Source organism: Sander lucioperca, chromosome 22 (genome assembly GCF_008315115.2).
Source record: "Sander lucioperca isolate FBNREF2018 chromosome 22, SLUC_FBN_1.2, whole genome shotgun sequence".
NCBI classification, from domain to species: domain Eukaryota; kingdom Metazoa; phylum Chordata; class Actinopteri; order Perciformes; family Percidae; genus Sander; species Sander lucioperca.
Genome location: NC_050194.1, coordinates 21,751,949 through 21,771,502, shown reverse-complemented (window position 1 = coordinate 21,771,502; position 19,554 = coordinate 21,751,949). Strand labels below are relative to the sequence as shown.

Sequence of the window (19,554 nt, the reverse complement as noted above, 5' to 3'; positions counted from 1 at the left end):
CAGGAAGACACACACACACACACACACACACACACACACACACACACACACACTGACCCATATCCCAGAGTTTGTGACAATTTTTTGTACTCAACAAACACACACAATCTCTGGATTCAAAGTTCCTTCTATATGAACTTGACAGCAGTTTGTTTTTCAACAATTATCAAAATGAAATGCAATATTCTGCTTTAGCCCATCTTCAACAAATATGTTGTCTGAAATATGAAATCCTGGTTTAGTTTGATAGAATAGCAGAAAGAATGATGCAGTGCAGGTTAGTGTAGGACATACTTTGCATGGGTTTTATTATTCTAAATATAGTACATATAGTTACTGTATTATAGGCTGTAGCTGCCATGTTAATGATAAAAGACATCCAGCCACACACCGTAGCCTACTTTCTCCACACAGTGTATAAGTGTGGGTGTCTGCTGTGGCACTGCAGGCTCGACAAACCCCCAGTCTATTTTATATTTAATGTGTATTTCATTATTTAGGCCTACTTGTTTACAGTTGTAGACCCATCTCCATTGCAATTGAGATGGCGTGTGTGTGTGTGTGTGTGTGTGTGTGTGTGTGTGTGTGTGTGTGTGTGTGTGTGTGTGTGTGTGTGTGTGTGTGTGTGTGTGTGTGTGTGTGTGCGTGTAGTTTTTTCACTCTCCTATCGTCACAATGACACTGAGATTGGAATGAATTATTGCATTGCTTTGGGCAAGCATAGGATAAGAATAACAGAGCGCTATGAAAGAGGGCGCAGTAGCAAGGACGGTCTCTGACGTCTTTCTATTTCACCTCTCTCTGTCCTACATCCTTCATCTGTTACTATGGCTATAGTCAATGGCTTTCTGTTCCTTGATCTCTTTCACCCTTTCTCCTCTCCTTAATTGTTCTCCACTTGCAGGTTAAAAGCATTGCACTCTGATTGCAGTGAAGAGAAAAACAAAATGACACTTGTTTGGTCTGCTTCTATCCAACGTCAAACACCCTCTTCCTTACTGTCGTGTTTTTGTGCTTGTGGCTGTTTTGGAGATAATGTATACTGAGTTTTTTTATCATCTGTGGCTGTGGCCTGAATAAAGGAGTACTAAGCATTAAATCATTATATAAATAGATAACCTAGTGATTGCATTCTGTCATTTGGAGTAGCTTTTGTGTTTATTGTTATTCTTTTTTAAGATTTTGTATCCTTTAGACAACTTTTTGTGGTACTAGCATATGGTACCCCTCAATCAGGTGAAATTCAATCAAAACATAACTAGTTTAGAGTCTTCCCTCTTCAAAACGATTATCATCAAATGGGCACTCAACAAAATTATGTAGTATATTAGTCATACAGCCTGCAGACAGTCCGTGTAAAGTTAAATTAACTTCTCTCTAAACCCGCCAGAGAGGAATTAGACTTTAAATGTGGCACTATATACTAATCAACAGCCTGGAGCTGTGTCATTGACACTGAATACAGTGCTGCCCTCAAGGTTTGTTTGTCTAAATTACAAAGTTGAGCTTTGTATTTTTAACGCAAGTCAAGTCGCTTCTGCATTTCAACATATAATTATATTCATTTGAGATGTTTCTCTAACCATCAAGTTGTAAAAATCTATTTTTCTTCTTTGTGAAAGGTAGAGGTAAATAGGAAAAATAATTGTTGCCGCTGGCATTGTTACAGAGATCAACCTAATGCATAACTTTGCAACAAGTAATGATTGCAGATTGCAGTTGCTGAAACCGAATAGCAGTTTCTTCCAGTTGTTGCATTCATGGGTTTCAGTGTTAGAAAACATCCTTGAATGATCTTCTAAGAATGAGTTCATCCTCAGTGTAGCTTGCAAATACTAGATTTGGGTGGGGTACAAACTTCTCTCTCCACATTTCAGGTTTTGTTGTGAAGCGTACAAATCCCCACCGTGCAGAGAGGCCCTAAGCAACAGGAATAAGGATCAGATTTAAGCTGCTGTATGGTAATAGCTCAGTCTGTCATTCACTGAGGTAGTAATTTGAAAGGCAGTAAATATCTTCCACCATAATGAACAAGCACTGACTGCAGCAGGAGCTCTTTCCCTCAGCCTCCCTGTGTGAATTTATAAGGATCCCAACCTTTTCTCATTAAACACTCTTCGTCGGTGCAGAAAGAGACATCTGCAACCTTAGCAGGAGTCGCAAGCGCTCCTCCTCTAGCTAGACAGCCAGAGGTCAAAGGGAACCAGAGGCGATGCTCCTCTTGTGCTGCAGACGAAGTCTGCAACACAAGAGATTGTGATTATCTCAGACAACAGGATAACCACAAATCCTGTTTCCTCGACAGCAAATGCAGTTTGACGGTGTTGGTCCATCATGCTGTCCACATATCCAATATTTACTTCTGTCTACTTCTTATAACACTAAGTTACTGATTTTATAGTCTTGCATTGCCAGACCTTTCTCCACAGCGCTGCAGAGGAGGGTCTGGCGAGTCCACACAGCATTCCGGGATGGGAGAAAAACATGCTCTGGTTTATTGACATCTTTGGGCGGTGCTAAGCGCCGGACGGAGCAACGGTGCTGCTGCATAATAGCCTCAGGAAGGAACTTGTTTTGGTGGAACGTGTACGTTCAAAAGTTGTTTTAGTCGTGCAACAGAAAACTCAGATTGGACAGGTAGTCTAGCCAGCTGTCTGGATTTACCCTGCAGAGATCTGAGGAGCAGTTAATCATAGTCAAGCTTTCCGCTCTTGCACAGCACATGTGCAGTTTTCAGTGATATCAGTGTCAGATTTACTACTCAGAATTCGTAGCATTTTTTTAAAGCAATGGGTCCTTGATTTCAGACAGTAACAGACAAAAGCAGGCTTGTCATCTCTAGTCAGAAACTGTTGATCCTGTCGGCTGAAATGACAGCTGTCACTGGCACATCTGATCAGCTGTAGCTAGCTTGCTAATGAAGCCAACGTTAGCTCCATGAGTTGGATGAAAAGTCTCCACACTCCAACACACTCATTTTAAAATAAGTATTTTGTAAAGGAGTCTAAACCATGCACTTGATTGCTACATGAATGATATTGTGCTAAAAGATTGAGGCTGAAGCTGCATGTTCCAGGCAAAAAGTTAATAATCCGGGTGTGGAAGACATGAAAATAAAGATGTTCTTGTGTAGCAGTGTAGAGCTAGTTAGTCTTAAATATAAATTTAGACGTTATTTTGTTCAAATGTAACCCAATTTTGCCTACCTACTTGTTTATATTTTCAAACAGTATGCTTTTAGTTTAACATTACAAGAGAAAGGGCTTCTAACGTTAGCCTAAACTCTGATAGCACCCTGACTTTCACAGTGGAATAATACGCTGATTGTGAACTTTTATAACATAACCTGTAACCTGACAAACTAGTGTTCTTTGTTACTGACATGCAGCTCTTTGGCTTTAGAAGTAACTCTACTAACTACTACTGAAGGTTGTCAGCTAGCTTGCAGCTTACGTTACAGCAGATAAACTCTGTTACACTTTATCGCTTGTGTTTTTAGTTTTGGAAAGGCTAGAAAAAAGACACCACCCTCAAAAATCTTTTTAAATGCAGAGTCACTCTTACTTCCGCCTCATGTCACCGCTTCAGCATGTGGAGCAATTCAAAGCTTGACAGGTCTGTCATGCCTAGTTAGTGTTTCTAAAGCTATGATTGGACAACTGCTGTTCAGGGGAGGGGTTTTAATATTTGCCCGTTCCAGCTTCTCAAAGGTGAGGATTTTATATTTTTGTAATTTTATCAATTTTTGGGGTTTTGGGCCATCGAACAAATCGAGCGATATTAAGACAGAGATTGTGATGGGCATTTTTTGTATTTCCTGACATTTATTAGACTAAATGATTGGTTCTCAACCTATTACGTATTACTTGTGTTTAAAGGCTGAAATCAACGACAAAAAGATTGTCATAGTCTCAGTGCTATTAGTGTATTAGTATTAGTGATGGAGAGACCATGCAAGAGGGAGAAATGAGGAGGGAGGTGGTACAGGTGGGATGTCTGCTTCTTACATCTTTTGTGGTCCCTTTGTGTGTGATGCCAGGGATTACAAATGGATAAAAATAAAAGCATAACTCTTCATTGGAACGCCTGGAGGCAGACCAGGAGCCATACCAGCTTCTTTATTTCTCTGCACATTCTCTTTCTCTCCCTCTTGAGTCTCAAGGCCGCCAAAGAAAATCTCTATAACACTTCCATTTCCGTTTGGCTATTTTTGCTGCATGCTTTTCACTTCTCCGCTCTGATGTAACCCCAGTGGTGTGTCAGACTGAAGGTAGGAGATGCTTTTTTTTCCCAGACTCTTTATCACTAGCTTTTATTTTTATTTTTATTTATTTTTTCAAACGAAGCCCGCCCACTCAGTGCTGCGACACAGCTTTTCTCAGCATCGGATTGCAGTGTAGGAGTCAGGGCATTTCAGTCATTTTCTTTCTCTCTTTGTTTCTCTCTACATGCACACACATTCTCTATTTCTCCCTACTTCCTCCATCATAACACTTCCATCCATCCAGGACACTGCTGAGTTGTGGTGCTGTCAGCCAGAGCCTGACGCACTAAGCTACTCACATATGCGTCACCTCTCTGGCCCAGCGCCACGATCGTGCTGCTCGCTGTCCTCTACATATACCTCGGTGGCCAGGGTCATAAGCTCTGGGCTTTTCTGGAGGGTGGGAGGGGATAAAGTGTTATTTAAAGCCAAGGAAACGCAGTCTTTTTTTGTTGGAGATGATCACAAGTCATGTTTGTGGCAAGTGCACCACCATACAGGTATACAGTATATTGAAGATATCAGTTAAAAACATTAGAGATACTGGCTTTAATAGCCCAACCAACACTGTTTTCGAGGTCAATACCAATATTCATGTCGGATATATTTGCCAATATTTCTTTTTTTTGTCATATAAGAAACACTCAACGTAAACAAACATTTTTGATGAGGATTCCTTAAATTAGTTTCTTTCGCTGGATTTTTTACAGTTGAGAAATAAACTCTGACAAGTTGTACAACTATATACAGTGAGGAAAATAAGTATTTGAACACCCTGCTATTTTGCAAGTTCTCCCACTTAGAAATCATGGAGGGGTCTGAAATTGTCATCGTAGGTGCATGTCCACTGTGAGAGACATAATCTAAAAAAAAATTATCCAGAAATCACAATATATGATTTTTTTAACTATTTATTTGTATGATACAGCTGCAAATAAGTATTTGAACACCTGTCTATCAGCTAGAATTCTGACCCTCAAAGACCTGTTAGTCTGCCTTTAAAATGTCCACCTCCACTCCATTTATTATCCTAAATTAGATGCACCTGTTTGAGGTCGTTAGCTGCATAAAGACACCTGTCCACCCCATACAATCAGTAAGAATCCAACTACTAACATGGCCAAGACCAAAGAGCTGTCCAAAGACACTAGAGACAAAATTGTACACCTCCACAAGGCTGGAAAGGGCTACGGGGAAATTGCCAAGCAGCTTGGTGAAAAAAGGTCCACTGTTGGAGCAATCATTAGAAAATGGAAGAAGCTAAACATGACTGTCAATCTCCCTCGGACTGGGGCTCCATGCAAGATCTCACCTCGTGGGGTCTCAATGATCCTAAGGAAGGTGAGAAATCAGCCCAGAACTACACGGGAGGAGCTGGTCAATGACCTGAAAAGAGCTGGGACCACCGTTTCCAAGGTTACTGTTGGTAATACACTAAGACGTCATGGTTTGAAATCATGCATGGCACGGAAGGTTCCCCTGCTTAAACCAGCACATGTCAAGGCCCGTGTTAAGTTCGCCAATGACCATTTGGATGATCCAGAGGAGTCATGGGAGAAAGTCATGTGGTCAGATGAGACCAAAATAGAACTTTTTGGTCATAATTCCACTAACTGTGTTTGGAGGAAGAAGAATGATGAGTACCATCCCAAGAACACCATCCCTACTGTGAAGCATGGGAGTGGTAGCATCATGCTTTGGGGGTGTTTTTCTGCACATGGGACAGGGCGACTGCACTGTATTAAGGAGAGGATGACCGGGGCCATGTATTGCGAGATTTTGGGGAACAACCTCCTTCCCTCAGTTAGAGCATTGAAGATGGGTCGAGGCTGGGTCTTCCAACATGACAATGACCCGAAGCACACAGCCAGGATAACCAAGGAGTGGCTCTGTAAGAAGCATATCAAGGTTCTGGCGTGGCCTAGCCAGTCTCCAGACCTAAACCCAATAGAGAATCTTTGGAGGGAGCTCAAACTCCGTATTTCTCAGCGACAGCCCAGAAACCTGACTGATCTAGAGAAGATCTGTGTGGAGGAGTGGGCCAAAATCCCTCCTGCAGTGTGTACAAACCTGGTGAAAAACTACAGGAAACGTTTGACCTCTGTAATTGCAAACAAAGGCTACTGTACCAAATATTAACATTGATTTTCTCAGGTGTTCAAATACTTATTTGCAGCTGTATCATACAAATAAATAGTTAAAAAATCATACATTGTGATTTCTGGATTTATTTTTTTTTTAGATTATGTCTCTCACAGTGGACATGCACCTACGATGACAATTTCAGACCTCTCCATGATTTCTAAGTGGGAGAACTTGCAAAATAGCAGGGTGTTCAAATACTTATTTTCCTCACTGTATATAATGAAAACACTGTTTCTTAATTACCTCAAATATTTCGCATTTTTGTATTGCAATTTCTCGATACCTATCAGCCGACATATACGTCAATACCATAGACTGTATAAAATGTGGCCCAAGTCCTAGTCTTGTTTTTTGTAGTGAAAGATGAAGATTCAACTGTGTTTACCCATTGATGGGCTATGATTAAATGTATTGTATGTTTTGTATTAATTGTCGTTTATATTAAGATAGTAAATAAAGAAATCAGAAATCACCTTCATAAACCACCCTGACGGATGCCAGATAGCTGAAACGTTTTAAGAACAAATAATCATAAATTGTTTTGTTAGTTTATTTGGCTTAATCTTGATGGACTTTTTTTTTAGCACTGGTCTTGCATTAATATGTTAAACATTGACTTAAATTATAGACATTGAAACAAGCCAACATAAGCCCATCAGTCCACCACTACACGTTGTGTAATGTAGGTCCTATTATAGCTGGGAACACAGGTGTGGTTAAAAAAAAAGGAGTAGCAACAGCAGTAGTATGAGCTAAAAAAAGATCTGCATTAGGATTTGTTGTAGCCACCAGATAATCAACAGTTATGTAACAACAGGACAAAAGAGATACCCCTGTAGTGTTTTGGGCATGACTGGGATATTTCTTCTTTAATTGCATCCGCTGTTGCTTGGCAAATTGGAAGATACCACTGATTTACTTTTTGCTCTCTGCATGTAAACCAATATGCAGAAAGAACAAATGAGCCACAACAAAGATTCATCTAAATTATCTGCAGTGTTATCTTAAATACTCTATGTTCAGGCTGTGACCTTTTTTTTTTGCCACTTTAAAGAGGCATTTTGTCCAAAGTAGAGGTAAAGCGTGCACTGGCTCAGCTTGGATGTATATTGAGGACACAAGAATGAAGCCAAACTGTATAAACTGCACCATATGGTTGTGTTTATGGGCTGTTTAGTTGGCAGATTTTGAATCCCATATGCAGGAAATCTTGTTATTTAAATGTGTTAGCACCAGACAAATAAAGACATCATGATGCATTATTTGCAGAGAATCTTGGGAGAAAATATCATTAAAATCTGTCCTAATCAATACTTAACTATTATTCACTGGCTTTTCCTGCTGTGGTAGTGTTACTTTTTTAACTATTCTTTGATGTACTTGGTACACTAAGCAAGTGTACTAGATTGCAGGTGTTTAGTGCACTTATTACCTAATAAACAGACTCAAGGACAAAGGCTTGTCTGTCCAAGCAAATCCAGTTTTTTATGTTTTTAAATTCATTTTACGTCTGTATATTATTGGACTATTCAGCAGGCAGTAGGCACTAGAAACATTCAGAAGTGTCTGCTACCCACACACTACAGCAGTTTCTTTGCTCTTATGCTGGCTGGCTGCAGGATACGCACATTAAATCAAGGCTGATATGAGCATTGTCCTAAATGCAGTTAACAGCTTGTGAAACTGCCAGCTCTGCTCACCCTCCCTCTCTCAGTCTCCTTCGTATTATTCCACTCAGCACACCTGCGTTATGGTCTCCCCACAGAGTCACAACTAAAGGTCCGTAACAGTATCGTCCCTCTGCTGGGAACCCTCATAACTGATGCAGTTTGTCCTCCATCAAAGTAAGACTGCTTAAGAGTTGAAAGGATTGTCTTTATCACTGCAGGTAAAAAAGCCAGTGATAGCCTTAATAGGGTTGACATCCATCAGATGCTTCTTCTCTAATTTGTGAATGTAATGTACAGGTGTAAGGATATAAAACATGGTCCTGTTATTCTTTATGAACTATGTGACCATGTTTTTCAATCGTTTGGTATACTCTACTCTCTATACTGAGTGGAAAAACGGCCATTATAATTTTCCACAGGCCCCAAAATGACGTCTTCAAATGTCTCGCTTTGTCCGACCAACAGTCCAAAACCCAGAGATATTTAACGTTTGGGATTTTTACTTAAATTAATTCATAAATTATCAAAATAGTTGCTCTTACAACAATCAAAACAACTTTTTATTCTCTTTGAACACAAAGGTTTCTGACAAAGTTTGAACAGTTTTGGTTTGGTAAAAAAGTGATGTCACTTTCTGTGCACCAATCAGGATTGAGCAATATTTAAATCAAAATGTGATTACAGTTGTGGAGGTATTTGCTTATGGTGCCAACACTGTCAATTAAATCTAATCAAACCTCACCTACACAGTCCTGATAAAGCAGATTTACTGAGTTTTTTAATGTCGAGCTTTTTTATTTCAGACTTGCGTGCGTGCGTGCGTGCGTGTGCATTTCTGTGTTAGCTTATACGGAGGCTGATGCTAATGGAGATGTCTTCCAACTTTACAACCGAGCAGATGTCTGTGCTCTCATATGGCTCGCTGCAGCTCACTGTGGGGTTGTGATTCATTAAGATGCTCCACTTTGTTGAGGATCTGATTAAATTCACCCTGAATGAATATCAAAGCAGAAGAGCGTTCGTCTGAGACCAAACTCAAACACACAACCGCACACTTCATGGTTTAATTGATTAGTCGACCAACAGCAGGAACAGTGTGGTAATGTCGCTGCTGCCGATATGTCTGCTGACAAAATGTTTTCTTCTGCAACTTGAGACACAAATAGTGCAAAAGTGCCAAACATTTGCTAATTTCAGCTTCTTAAATATGAGTGTCTTCAGCTTTTATTTCTGGTTTGTGTCACTATAAATTAAATATACTTTGGTTTTGGGCTTTTGGTCAGACAAAACAAATAGTTTATCTTTCACTATTTTCTGACATTTTATAGAACGAACAAAATATCTTTAGTTGGAGACCTTATGCACACATAAACGCCTGCAACTTTGTGATTTACTGAATAAACTTGATTTTTACTTAAAAACCTCCAACTCAAGTGCACCTTAAGTGCCTTGCTTAAAAGCGCAGGAGCAGTTGTATCCCAGCCTCTTCTCTGGTGACATCAGAAGTTGCAGCTTGGCAGCAGTGATTGTTGCTCCCTACAGCGCTGATTCACTCCTTGGCATTTACCTATTCCAATTTCAAACTTTTCTTTTTACCACTCTTTAAATCAATCTCTATTTTGGTAAATTACCCAAGTACATTTGCTCACACACGACAACTCCATGTGATATATGGTACGCACGTTAGTTTTTTATTTGTGTGTGGGCTACCGTGTGCTGAATAAATGTCAGCGTGTTTTATTATCGTAGCTGGCACATGATCCCTCTGTTTCTACATCAGATTTATCGGGAATTTAGATGGTTTAACATTTAGCTCTCTGGCGGAAGAAGTGTATAATAGAATTCCAGGATAATGCAAGGATGGTGTGCACTTAATTGGGAATGTAGATGTAGATGTCATGCATTTAAGGTGTGCAAAGTACAAAAAGTATTCCTGTAATGGTGTAATTCATTACCAAGAAACTGGGATAAAACAGGATGAAGAGTCTTTTGAACAACTCATTTTCCCCTCTATTTCTAACCTGTTGTTTTGATGAATGGTGAGAAAGATTTGCCGTAACAGGGAGAGTACAGGTGTTTAATTGGGTGTCCTAGTTTGCTCTTCTGGGGAGAAACTGGGGATTGACAACATGTTGGCAACACAAAAACATTAGGGCTCCACGGAGGCAATCAGCAAAGGTAAGAAATATGGCAGAAAGTAACTTGAACCTAACACTGAATCACTGCGCTGTCACTGAGCTGAAGGATGTAATTCTCTGGGCTCCTAATATCCGGGATGTGTCTCAGTTACATGGCTCGGTTGCAATCTTTTTCTTTCCATTGTTGGCTATTTTGTGGGGTCCTGCAAGGGAAAGACTGACATTGATTGCACTTTATTGGTGCGGGTCTGTTGGTTCCTTTTAAAGTGTGACATGATCAATCAGTCACAGAAAAAGAACCAAATCCATTTCAAATCGTAATTTGTTCTACCTACTCTCCTCCAGATAAGTTATTCAGAGTTTTTGGACATCCAGCGTAAAGATCAAAACCCCTATGAGTAACTAGTGATGACTTAGCTTTCTGTCTTTTAAGCTCTGTCTTTTAAGAGAACAATTTATAGCAATCACCTCAGACAGTACCTGGAAAAGAAGCCTCATTAGAGCAGAGGCCACATCGAACACCGCCAGGGTCATCAGTAGTCGGAACAATAAGGATAGCGGAGTTCTCTGCCATGCTCCATGGGATCACTATCGGATGTCATGCTGACTTCTCCCATAATGACTCTTTGTCCAAGTGCGAAATTGGCTTGCTCCTTTGACGTCCTAATGCAGCATTGTGCCATTACAGCTCCTAAGAATAACCAACAGTGTAAGTGCATCATTATTTCTGATGAGCTTTTAGCTTCAGAGAACGCAAAGCTGAATAGGATGTGGTTACGGAGTGCAGATTGTCTGTTCTGACTTTGAATCGGATACTGAGCTGAGTTCAGTTGTATTCTTATGTTATTGTTGTTGTTGACCAAGTGGTTAACAGATGTTCTGTAAGGAACTAGAATGATGTCCACTGTTTGTCTCTGCGGTCGAAAAGAAAACACGTCTCTGTCTTCTGTCAACCATAGGTCCTCCCCTTTCATGTTCCCTGCTTAATAGGCCATGAATCGCTGTGTCAGGACATTGTACTGTGATCACTGGTAACAAGAGAGCCATCTGCACAGAAGAATAGAAGCTTTCTCTTTCGGATAAAAGAGGTACAAAGATGTGTTGGCCAAGACTAAAAAGAAATGGTTGTGGAGAGAAAAGAGGCTGACGTAAGGAGGTGAAGCCACATTGGTGTTGTGTGGAATTTTTCCAAAATCTCAGTAACAAAAAGTAATTAAAATTAAAGTTTTAATGTAGGATTGTCATGTTGTGGGTGGAATGTGATTGAACCTGAATAGAAGTTAGTTTCATTTCCAGCAAAGCCCACAGCTCTTTTTTCTTCTTTTTTTTTTTTTTTTTTTTTTACACCAAAGCTACTTGCCATGGTTAATACAGTATGTGTCACAATCAGGAGTACTGTTTCAGTTTTTGAACTGATACATCACCACACACCTGAAGAAGATGAGGCCCAATAACGTAGTGATCTATTGTATCTAATTCTACAGCTTTAATGTCCTCTGTTCATTTAAATTAAGCCTCAGATGTGACATTTCAAGCTCCTGAACCTGTCTGATGACAAGCAAGCGGTTCAAAGCATCACCTATGGTACTAATCAGATCCGCTGCAGGAGCATAGCAAGTGTGCAAAATGTATTACTGCGTATCATCACACTCTTCATATGTGCTTGCATGTTTGTGCATACGTGTCGTTTCATGGCTCAGTGTGCAACATTTGCTCGTAGCTAGAGCGCATCATCTTCAAAGCCCTCAATCGATTTTCACGACATTGATTTTACTCGGCGATATGGCTCATCAGGCATATGAGGTGAGAAGCTACTGTATTTCTGGTGGGTTTGTTGGTGTTGAACATGCAAGAAATGGAGGTGTTGTTCAGCAGAATCTATAGTTTTGTCTGTAAACACCAAGAAGAAAAAGGTTGTATTGCTGAAATTTCCTCAAAATCACTCCCAAGTGATATTTTTTTGGCATTTCACATTTTGTTGGCATGCCTATTAATCTGACACATCCTGAGATGGTGGCTCATGTCACGAAGCACACACTGTAAATCCTCTGCAGAGGAGTCCCTTCCACAATCAGTGTCAATCTCAAACTGGCCCAGTTCTCACACAATCATGTCCCACGGCTTATTCTATCTGTCCATCGACAAGCTTGATCTGTTCTCCAGCGAGCCAATCCAGCCTGCTGTGAGGCTACTGGCACGCGGTATGTGAATCTGCGATGGGAGAGATAATACTTGAGTATTTGTTTGGGTTTTCTGGGCTGATGCTGAGCTCTGTGATTGAAACACAATAGGTGGAACAATCTTTGATCTATCTACACTTAGAAAATCCCCTGGCTTAGATGAGTTTTCATACATCATCGTAGTTCCAATTTTATTAATAGCTCACTTGATTCCACTGGGATGTGTAAATCATTTGTTCCAAACCTCCTCTGCTGGCCTGTCGTGCTTTACAGTAGATCCATCCGCACTTGAACAGGATTATGAAACAATCCCCCGGTGACACTGACTGTGCTGCCCAGTGATGCCCCCCTCATTTCAGCTCCATCCACTGTGGCTAATTTTGCCTGCATTCTCCCTTGGGCGTAATTGATCCTCATATCATTAACCGTATGTGGATCTATCCTGGGAAACGCCCACTGCTTTACTGCTAGTCCTCGCTCATTGAACCGTAGAGCCCAGTGAGCTCTAACACAGACCCTATGCATGCAACAATGGCTGTAATGTAAACTATTTTGTTATCTGCATGGGCAGGCCTGAGAGGTAGAGGCTCACTGACTGTTTAGTCTAACCATGGGGAAGCGGAAGACGTGGAGATTGGCGGCACTGTCCCCCTTTGCCACCATAAGGGGCCGCTTGGGCCTCACGAGGAAGGGTGTGGAGGGTCTGTGTGTGAGCAGCTTGCTGGGGGTCCTCAGGTCCCACACATGGCTGATCGGAGAGGAGGAGGTGGTCTTCCTGCTGGCCTCCTCGCCACGCTACCAGCACCGCCGTGCTCTCTCCTTATCTTTCTCTTTCTGCTCCTTCTCTGCAGATGGTGGGAGCGAAGACTTGGCAGACCCCCGCTCGCCCAGTCTAGACCCTCACCTGAGCCACATCGGCCAAGGTAAGCGGACAAAAATGTTTTTGTCTTTTTTAATTAATGATCACGTCTCTCTCAAATGTTTATGTATTTTTACATTCACAGCTCTTTTTCATAGCCTTTACAATTGCGCCTGCAGCGTCAGAGTCATTAGACAGACAAAAAGATAATAGGCACCGAAGTGATATTTAAGCGGGACAATGAACATGACAAAGACCTATGAGAATAAGAAAGAAAACAAAACAAAAAGAAATATATAAACAAACAAAATCAGAAACCAAAACAGTGGGAGGGAGGAAGACCCCCTCCACAATAATTAATGATCACATGTCAAAGAAAAGAGAAGGGTTTCACTTAGTAAGTCTGGAGCCTTGCCTTCATGAAATATAGATTGGATGTGTATTATGTGAGTGAATGAGAAGCTTGCTGGAGTATTGCAGAGAAACAGCATGCAAGTTTTTTTCCCCTAACCTTTACTTCTTCATTTCCGGTAATACTTCTCTCTTGGCGGTCTTTTTCCATTTCTTCTCCCTCAATGTTTCCACGGCAAAAACCCATGGAGGCCTTGTTTGCCAAGTTGTATTTCACCTGACTTTATAGCAGAAAACTTTACGACTACTGGAAATGATGTTGTATTTACAGGGAGAGAACTGTATGAATTTTATATTCCTTTTATTCTGCCTATAAATCTGAGTTTCTTCTCGGGAAAAGAAGCTGTACACAATAGGATATGTTTATCAACAGGGTGAATGTCAGTGCTTGGCAGGAAATGTTTTTGGCAATTATAATTTCATGTTGCCTTTATTTTTTTTCTTCCCTCCTCGTGCATGTTTTGAGCCGAACACCTCGACAAGTAGGTGTTTGTAATTATTTCGAGGCACGGAGTGCCCTTAAACATGTCTCTCATCACAGTCTAAAAAGAAATGCCACCATTTCCCCCTCAACGCTTCTGTTCTCTGGATTTCACCACTGAAGTGCGGCTTTTCCTCCCTCTCCTCCCTCCATCTTTGCACTAAATCACACCTTTTGATTACTATGCATCACAGTTTACATGAAGTGGTGAGACTGTGTACCAAAAAGTGCTTAATTTTAATGTTTAATGCTATCACTATTGCTTTTAAGATGATTATGTTCACCTAAGATCCAGTGGTGGAATGTAACTGTAAAAGTACATTTACTTAAGTACTCTACTTAATTAAGATTTGACATACTTGTACTTGAGTATTACCATTTTATGCAACTTTATACTTCTACTCCACTACATCTCAGAGGCAAATATTGTACTTTTTACTCCACTACATTTGTCTGACAGCTTTAGTTACTTTAAAGATTACAGTTTTTCATCTGCTTCCTGTCCAGTAAAAATGATGTATTTCCAGATGTGTTGATGTTGAATGACTGTGATAAACTGAAGGATGAAGTGCTCCTTTATGTTATGTTGAGATAAATTCTCCTCCTAAAAGAAGTCTTTAACAAGCCTCTCGGATCAGCTGAAAAACGCATCGTCCCAAAGCTGAAAACAGGGCTGTTTTTCTGACACCATGAAAAGTTGACTTTTTAGAGATACGTGGTTCTCACAGGACAGCGATGCTACAAACATATGATGACCTTAAAGAATATGATGCATTGCGGTAGATTAAACTACCCAACAGTATATAAAGGAGTTAAAATAAACACAACCTTAAACATCTACAGCAGTAAAATGTAACATACACAGTAATGCAGCAGGAATATTAATCCAGTAAGTAAACTTTAGATATAATAGGAAAACACAGGGGACGGGGAACATTTTACTGCACAATGAAACGTAAAGTACATTTTGGCTAATACATACTTTTACTCAATTGAGGTTTTGAATGCAGGACGTTTAGTGGAGTTTTTCCACATTGTGGTTTAGTACTTTTACTGAAGTAAAGGATCTAAATACTTCTTCCACCACTGCTAAGATAGCACCAATTTCTTAACTTTTTGGAAGAAAAAAGATTATTTATGCTACTATGATTGGGTGTTTTCATTCAATATTGGAATGCATTGAAATTGAGTTGGATCTTGACGGCCGATAATTGCTACCAGAATACCAAGTCCCCTCCTTGGTATTCACTTCAGGCTCTGCATACATGAGGATAATTTCCATGCTTGGGGATGTAACCGCTGCTCTGGCTGTTTTTGCTTTCGCAGTGACATTCCCCAGTGAATGGATGGACTGACTCCAGCACTTCTGGAGCCACAGAGAGATGTGTGTGTGTGTGTGTGTGTGTGTGTGTGTGTGTGTGTGTGTGTGTGTGTGTGTGTGTGTGTGTGTGTGTGTGTGTGTGTGTGTGTGTGTGTGTGTGTGTGTGTGTGTGTGTGTGTGTGTGTGTGTGTGTGTGTGTGTGTGTGTGTGTACTAGTGTATTTGCATTACAAAAAACAATGTGACCCCATCCTAACCGTCACACATGCTTCCTCTGGGACTTGTCTCGGATTAGTGTCTGATAATGGCTTCATGTCTCACTGTGGCGGCTGTCTGATGCGAGACTGTTGTTTGACCAGTTGGTTTTACAGCTCTGTCTGCAGGGACATGTGCCAGAGCTGATTCACAAAATGGATGTTTACAGACAGCTGGCTGGGGTTTGTTCACCAGGATTGTGTGTGTGTGTAAAGTAAAAAAATAAAAGCCATAACTTCTCATAATTTGTGTTTTTTGAAGCAAGAGAGGGAAAAAAAGGGGTTTGTAAGCAGTGGCGAGTGGTTGTTTGTGCTCTGTCTGTAATTACTGCTCATTGTGAAAGCATTTTCTTTGCTCTCGTGATCATGACTCTGCTCTTGTTTTGGTTTGTTTGAACACATTGCAGAGGGTTAGAAAATCCTCCTTTTTATTATGTTAAAATTGTGGGGTATTGTGTTACTGTGGGGCTTACAGAGGTCAGGCAGGCTGTAGTTTATTACAGTGAATGTAAATGGCACGTGTTTCCTGCAGGGCTGTTCTCTCTTCTGGGTCACGCCAATCTTGTTAGACTCAATACTGGTGTTGCAATCAAGGGACCAGGCTGAGGTTCTGTCTGGGTACTCATATCTGTCTGTCATACAGTTTCTACAGGGGTGAACAAATGTAGAAACCTGTAGAATCCAATGCAATCCAACACGGTGGCCCCAGAGCCATAGAGAGAGAAGAGTTGAGACACTCGTTGATCTCGCTACCGCGGTGGTCACGTAGTTCACGTAAGCCTGTATAGTTCCAAAACACGCCACGCTGTCATGTTCTTCTATGGGACTGACAGCAGCGATTGCGATATTGAATGGTAAATATAAATGAAAACACATACCCAAGTACTTGTTTGACAGTTATTGCATTATTGCATATTTGTAAATGTCAGTTTTACATTTGGAGTGGTAGGGTGACAACTGAAAGCCAGAGTTTTACTACAATATTCACTATAAAAACACTATAAAGGGCAATTAAAAATGAGAAACCACTACAGATAATATATCTGTAGTATAATACTGGTCTGTAATACAAAAAATGTTTTCTTAAAGGCATAATCTGTCATTAATGTAATCAATAATCACCCAACAACAAGTTTAAAACACACGAATAAAAACCTTCTTTTACTTCCAGAGTGATTGTCAGGTCTTTTTATATGCAGATGTACGCTAGAACAGATAACTAAAGTCAAAACAGGGCTTTATCTTCAAATGTGATCAAATAAAAAAAAAACACAAGCTGCTTATTTTCCATCTTAAGTCAAACTATAAATATTTTCTCTATCACTCTGGGTGGCCTTACTAGTGCTAAAATGATCAATTGATCAACAGAAAATTGTGGGTTCTGTTGCTTTCAGCTTGTTAATGTGAGAATTTGCTGTTTTTCTCTGTTTCATATTATTGTAAATTTAACTGGTTCTCTCAGGTCCAATTGAGTAGCTGGTTCAGATTAGTTTTATTCACTGTGCAGTGGAGAAAGAAGTTCACAAGAAGCTGTAGGATTCTCCCTGATCAGAATGAGTTTTCTGGCCAGGGTTTTATACAATTTTACTGAAAGCAACAGAATAAACAAAAGCTGAGAAGACCTTCAACTAACTAAGTAGATTTGCATAGACTCAGTACTGTTTGCTTCAACTAATGAAAAGTGCTTTGATTAGTTAAGGTGTAGTCTCGCATTGCCAGCAGCGCTCCACAGCGCTGCGGAGGAGGGTCTGGCTAGTCCACACAACATTCCAGGATGGGAGAAAAACGTGCTCTGGTTAATTGGCATTTCTTTAAACCAATCACAATCGTCTTGGGTGTCGCTAATCTCCGGACACAATGAAGGTGCCTTTGCAAAATAGCCTCAGGAAGGAACTTGTTTTGGTGGAACATGTCTATGTTCAAAAGTAGTTTTAGTCGTGCAACAGAAAACTCAGATTAGACAGATAGTCTAGCTAGCTGTCTGGATTTACCCTGCAGAGATCTGAGGAGCAGTTAACCATAGTCCTCAGAAATCCACCAGAGTTTAGAATGTCAACAGAATAAAAGCGGAAGGTAACGGACATCTGGTAATGAGGGACATCCGGCGGAATTTCCCGCTGCACCTGAACAATCCCGGAAGTGGAACGCTGTGGATATAGACTAGTTAAGGTGTGAATTTTAGTTGGAGTCAACTTGGGCTCTAAACAAAGGGTCTCACTCACAGTGACCAAAGTAAAATGTTTTGTTTTAACACTAGGCTAGACAAAAGGCAGACAGAGAAGGATACACTAAAAGTTTGTTGATCAGGTAAAGTAAAAGGAATGTAATCAGTCAACAGGAAAGAGGATATTAGGATAAAATGAGACTAAAACTGTTAGATAATTCATTTTCTTCTACACTGTCTAACTGTAAATTTAGCAGTTATCCCACAAAACAAATCAAACACCGCCTTGGGCTTTGGGAAATTGTGAAGTGCACTTCTGATATCTGTTTTCTGATATCTTATAGACAAATAAGCAATTAATTAATAAAAATATAATCAGCAAGTTAATAGATAATGGAATGAGTTGTTAGTTGAAGCCCAAAACACCTAGGAGAATCTCAGTGTAAAATATTTGGTCAAGACTGTGTCAGAGAGAACTTTGTGTTGTAGTTTGATTTCTTTATTAAGGTCTTTCTGTCATTTTCTAGTATCAACAGAATGCAGAAAGCCATTCTCATGTAACTGAAATTATGTCCACATGCCGAGGCAGAATGTCATTTGATAACATTATTTGAGTGACATTTGACTCAAATGCCATTTTTATGAGGTCTCTACATGAATAACATCTCCATACATTGTTACGTGAAGTCTCTTTGCTTTCTTTGCAGAAACTCCCGACAGTGTTAGGTTATTACCTACTATTAATAGCAGAGAAAAGCATCTCATACTTGTTTTGTTTTCCCTCCCACCCTGCAGGTGGCAGCATAGACAGCGACTGTGCCTTTGAAGGAGACTACGCTGTGCCCCCTCTCTCCATGACCGAGGGCATGCAGCACATTCGCATCATGGAGGGCGTGTCACGCTCGCTGCCCTCCTCCCCGCTGCTCACCCACCAGACCATCAGTGTCAGGCTACAGCCCGTGAAGAAGCTCACAGGTAAACGCACTGCAGTGAAGTTAAGATTCATAAAAATATTCATGTGTTGTCACATTTTAAAAACCTGTGTTTGGGAAAGAAAAGCACAGCCGACAGAGATGTGGGCTAAATCTGGTTCAAATATGTCTTGTACACACACATCCTTGCCTGTAACTGTCCTCCCCCATAGACTCATTGTGCTAATACAGCCTCCCTTAACCCTTCACTGTACCACTGCAGGCAGGGTACCCAATCACTCAGAGAATCACACACAGTGAATTAAAACAGATTTCATGAGACAAAGTGAAGAGGAGTGGAATGGCTTCTCACCCTGATGGCTGCCGATAATCAGTAATCTCTTACTGTATTACTCCCCCACTGACTCTGAGTAGAAACATATAGCTCTGGCCTGCGGCAAACTGCAATTTCCAATTCTTGTAATCACCAAAGTCCAAGAGCCAAGAGCAGCCGATGGACTGGGAGCTGTGGTCGGCGCTGCCCTCCTTTATCGCTCTTTATCTTCCACCGCTAATCGTTTCCTTCCACACTCAACCCTGACATTCAGAGAATGTGGGAACCCGCCTCCCCCCTCCTCTGTCTCCCCACTAACTGGATTATGAGTCTGTGTCATGTTCCCTCTGCTTTTATAATGCTGTGGTTTGGTACACAGGACATCCAAGACTCACGGCTCTGTGGCGATTTTCAAAATGAGAA

The 19,554-nt window shown here is 40.7% G+C and overlaps 1 protein-coding gene and 1 long non-coding RNA gene across 10 annotated transcripts in view; one reads left to right on the top strand and one right to left on the bottom strand.

The window, feature by feature from the left end:
• The window catches only part of tanc2b (tetratricopeptide repeat, ankyrin repeat and coiled-coil containing 2b), a 152,854-nt gene that overhangs the window by 58,195 nt on the left and 75,105 nt on the right, over nt 1-19,554 (top strand). For all 9 annotated transcript variants that reach the window (XM_031315875.2, XM_031315886.2, XM_031315877.2 and 6 more), the window contains 2 exons: nt 13,249-13,320; nt 18,682-18,861. In XM_031315875.2, coding sequence (XP_031171735.1) covers nt 13,249-13,320; nt 18,682-18,861 — 252 coding nt within the window. The remainder of the gene's footprint in view (nt 1-13,248; nt 13,321-18,681; nt 18,862-19,554) is intronic.
• Nucleotides 12,541-18,114, bottom strand: LOC118494323. The gene is made up of 3 exons (XR_004896442.1): nt 17,916-18,114; nt 15,895-15,900; nt 12,541-12,551 (listed from the first exon to the last, which is right to left on the bottom strand). It is a non-coding gene; the product is annotated as an uncharacterized LOC118494323 (long non-coding RNA).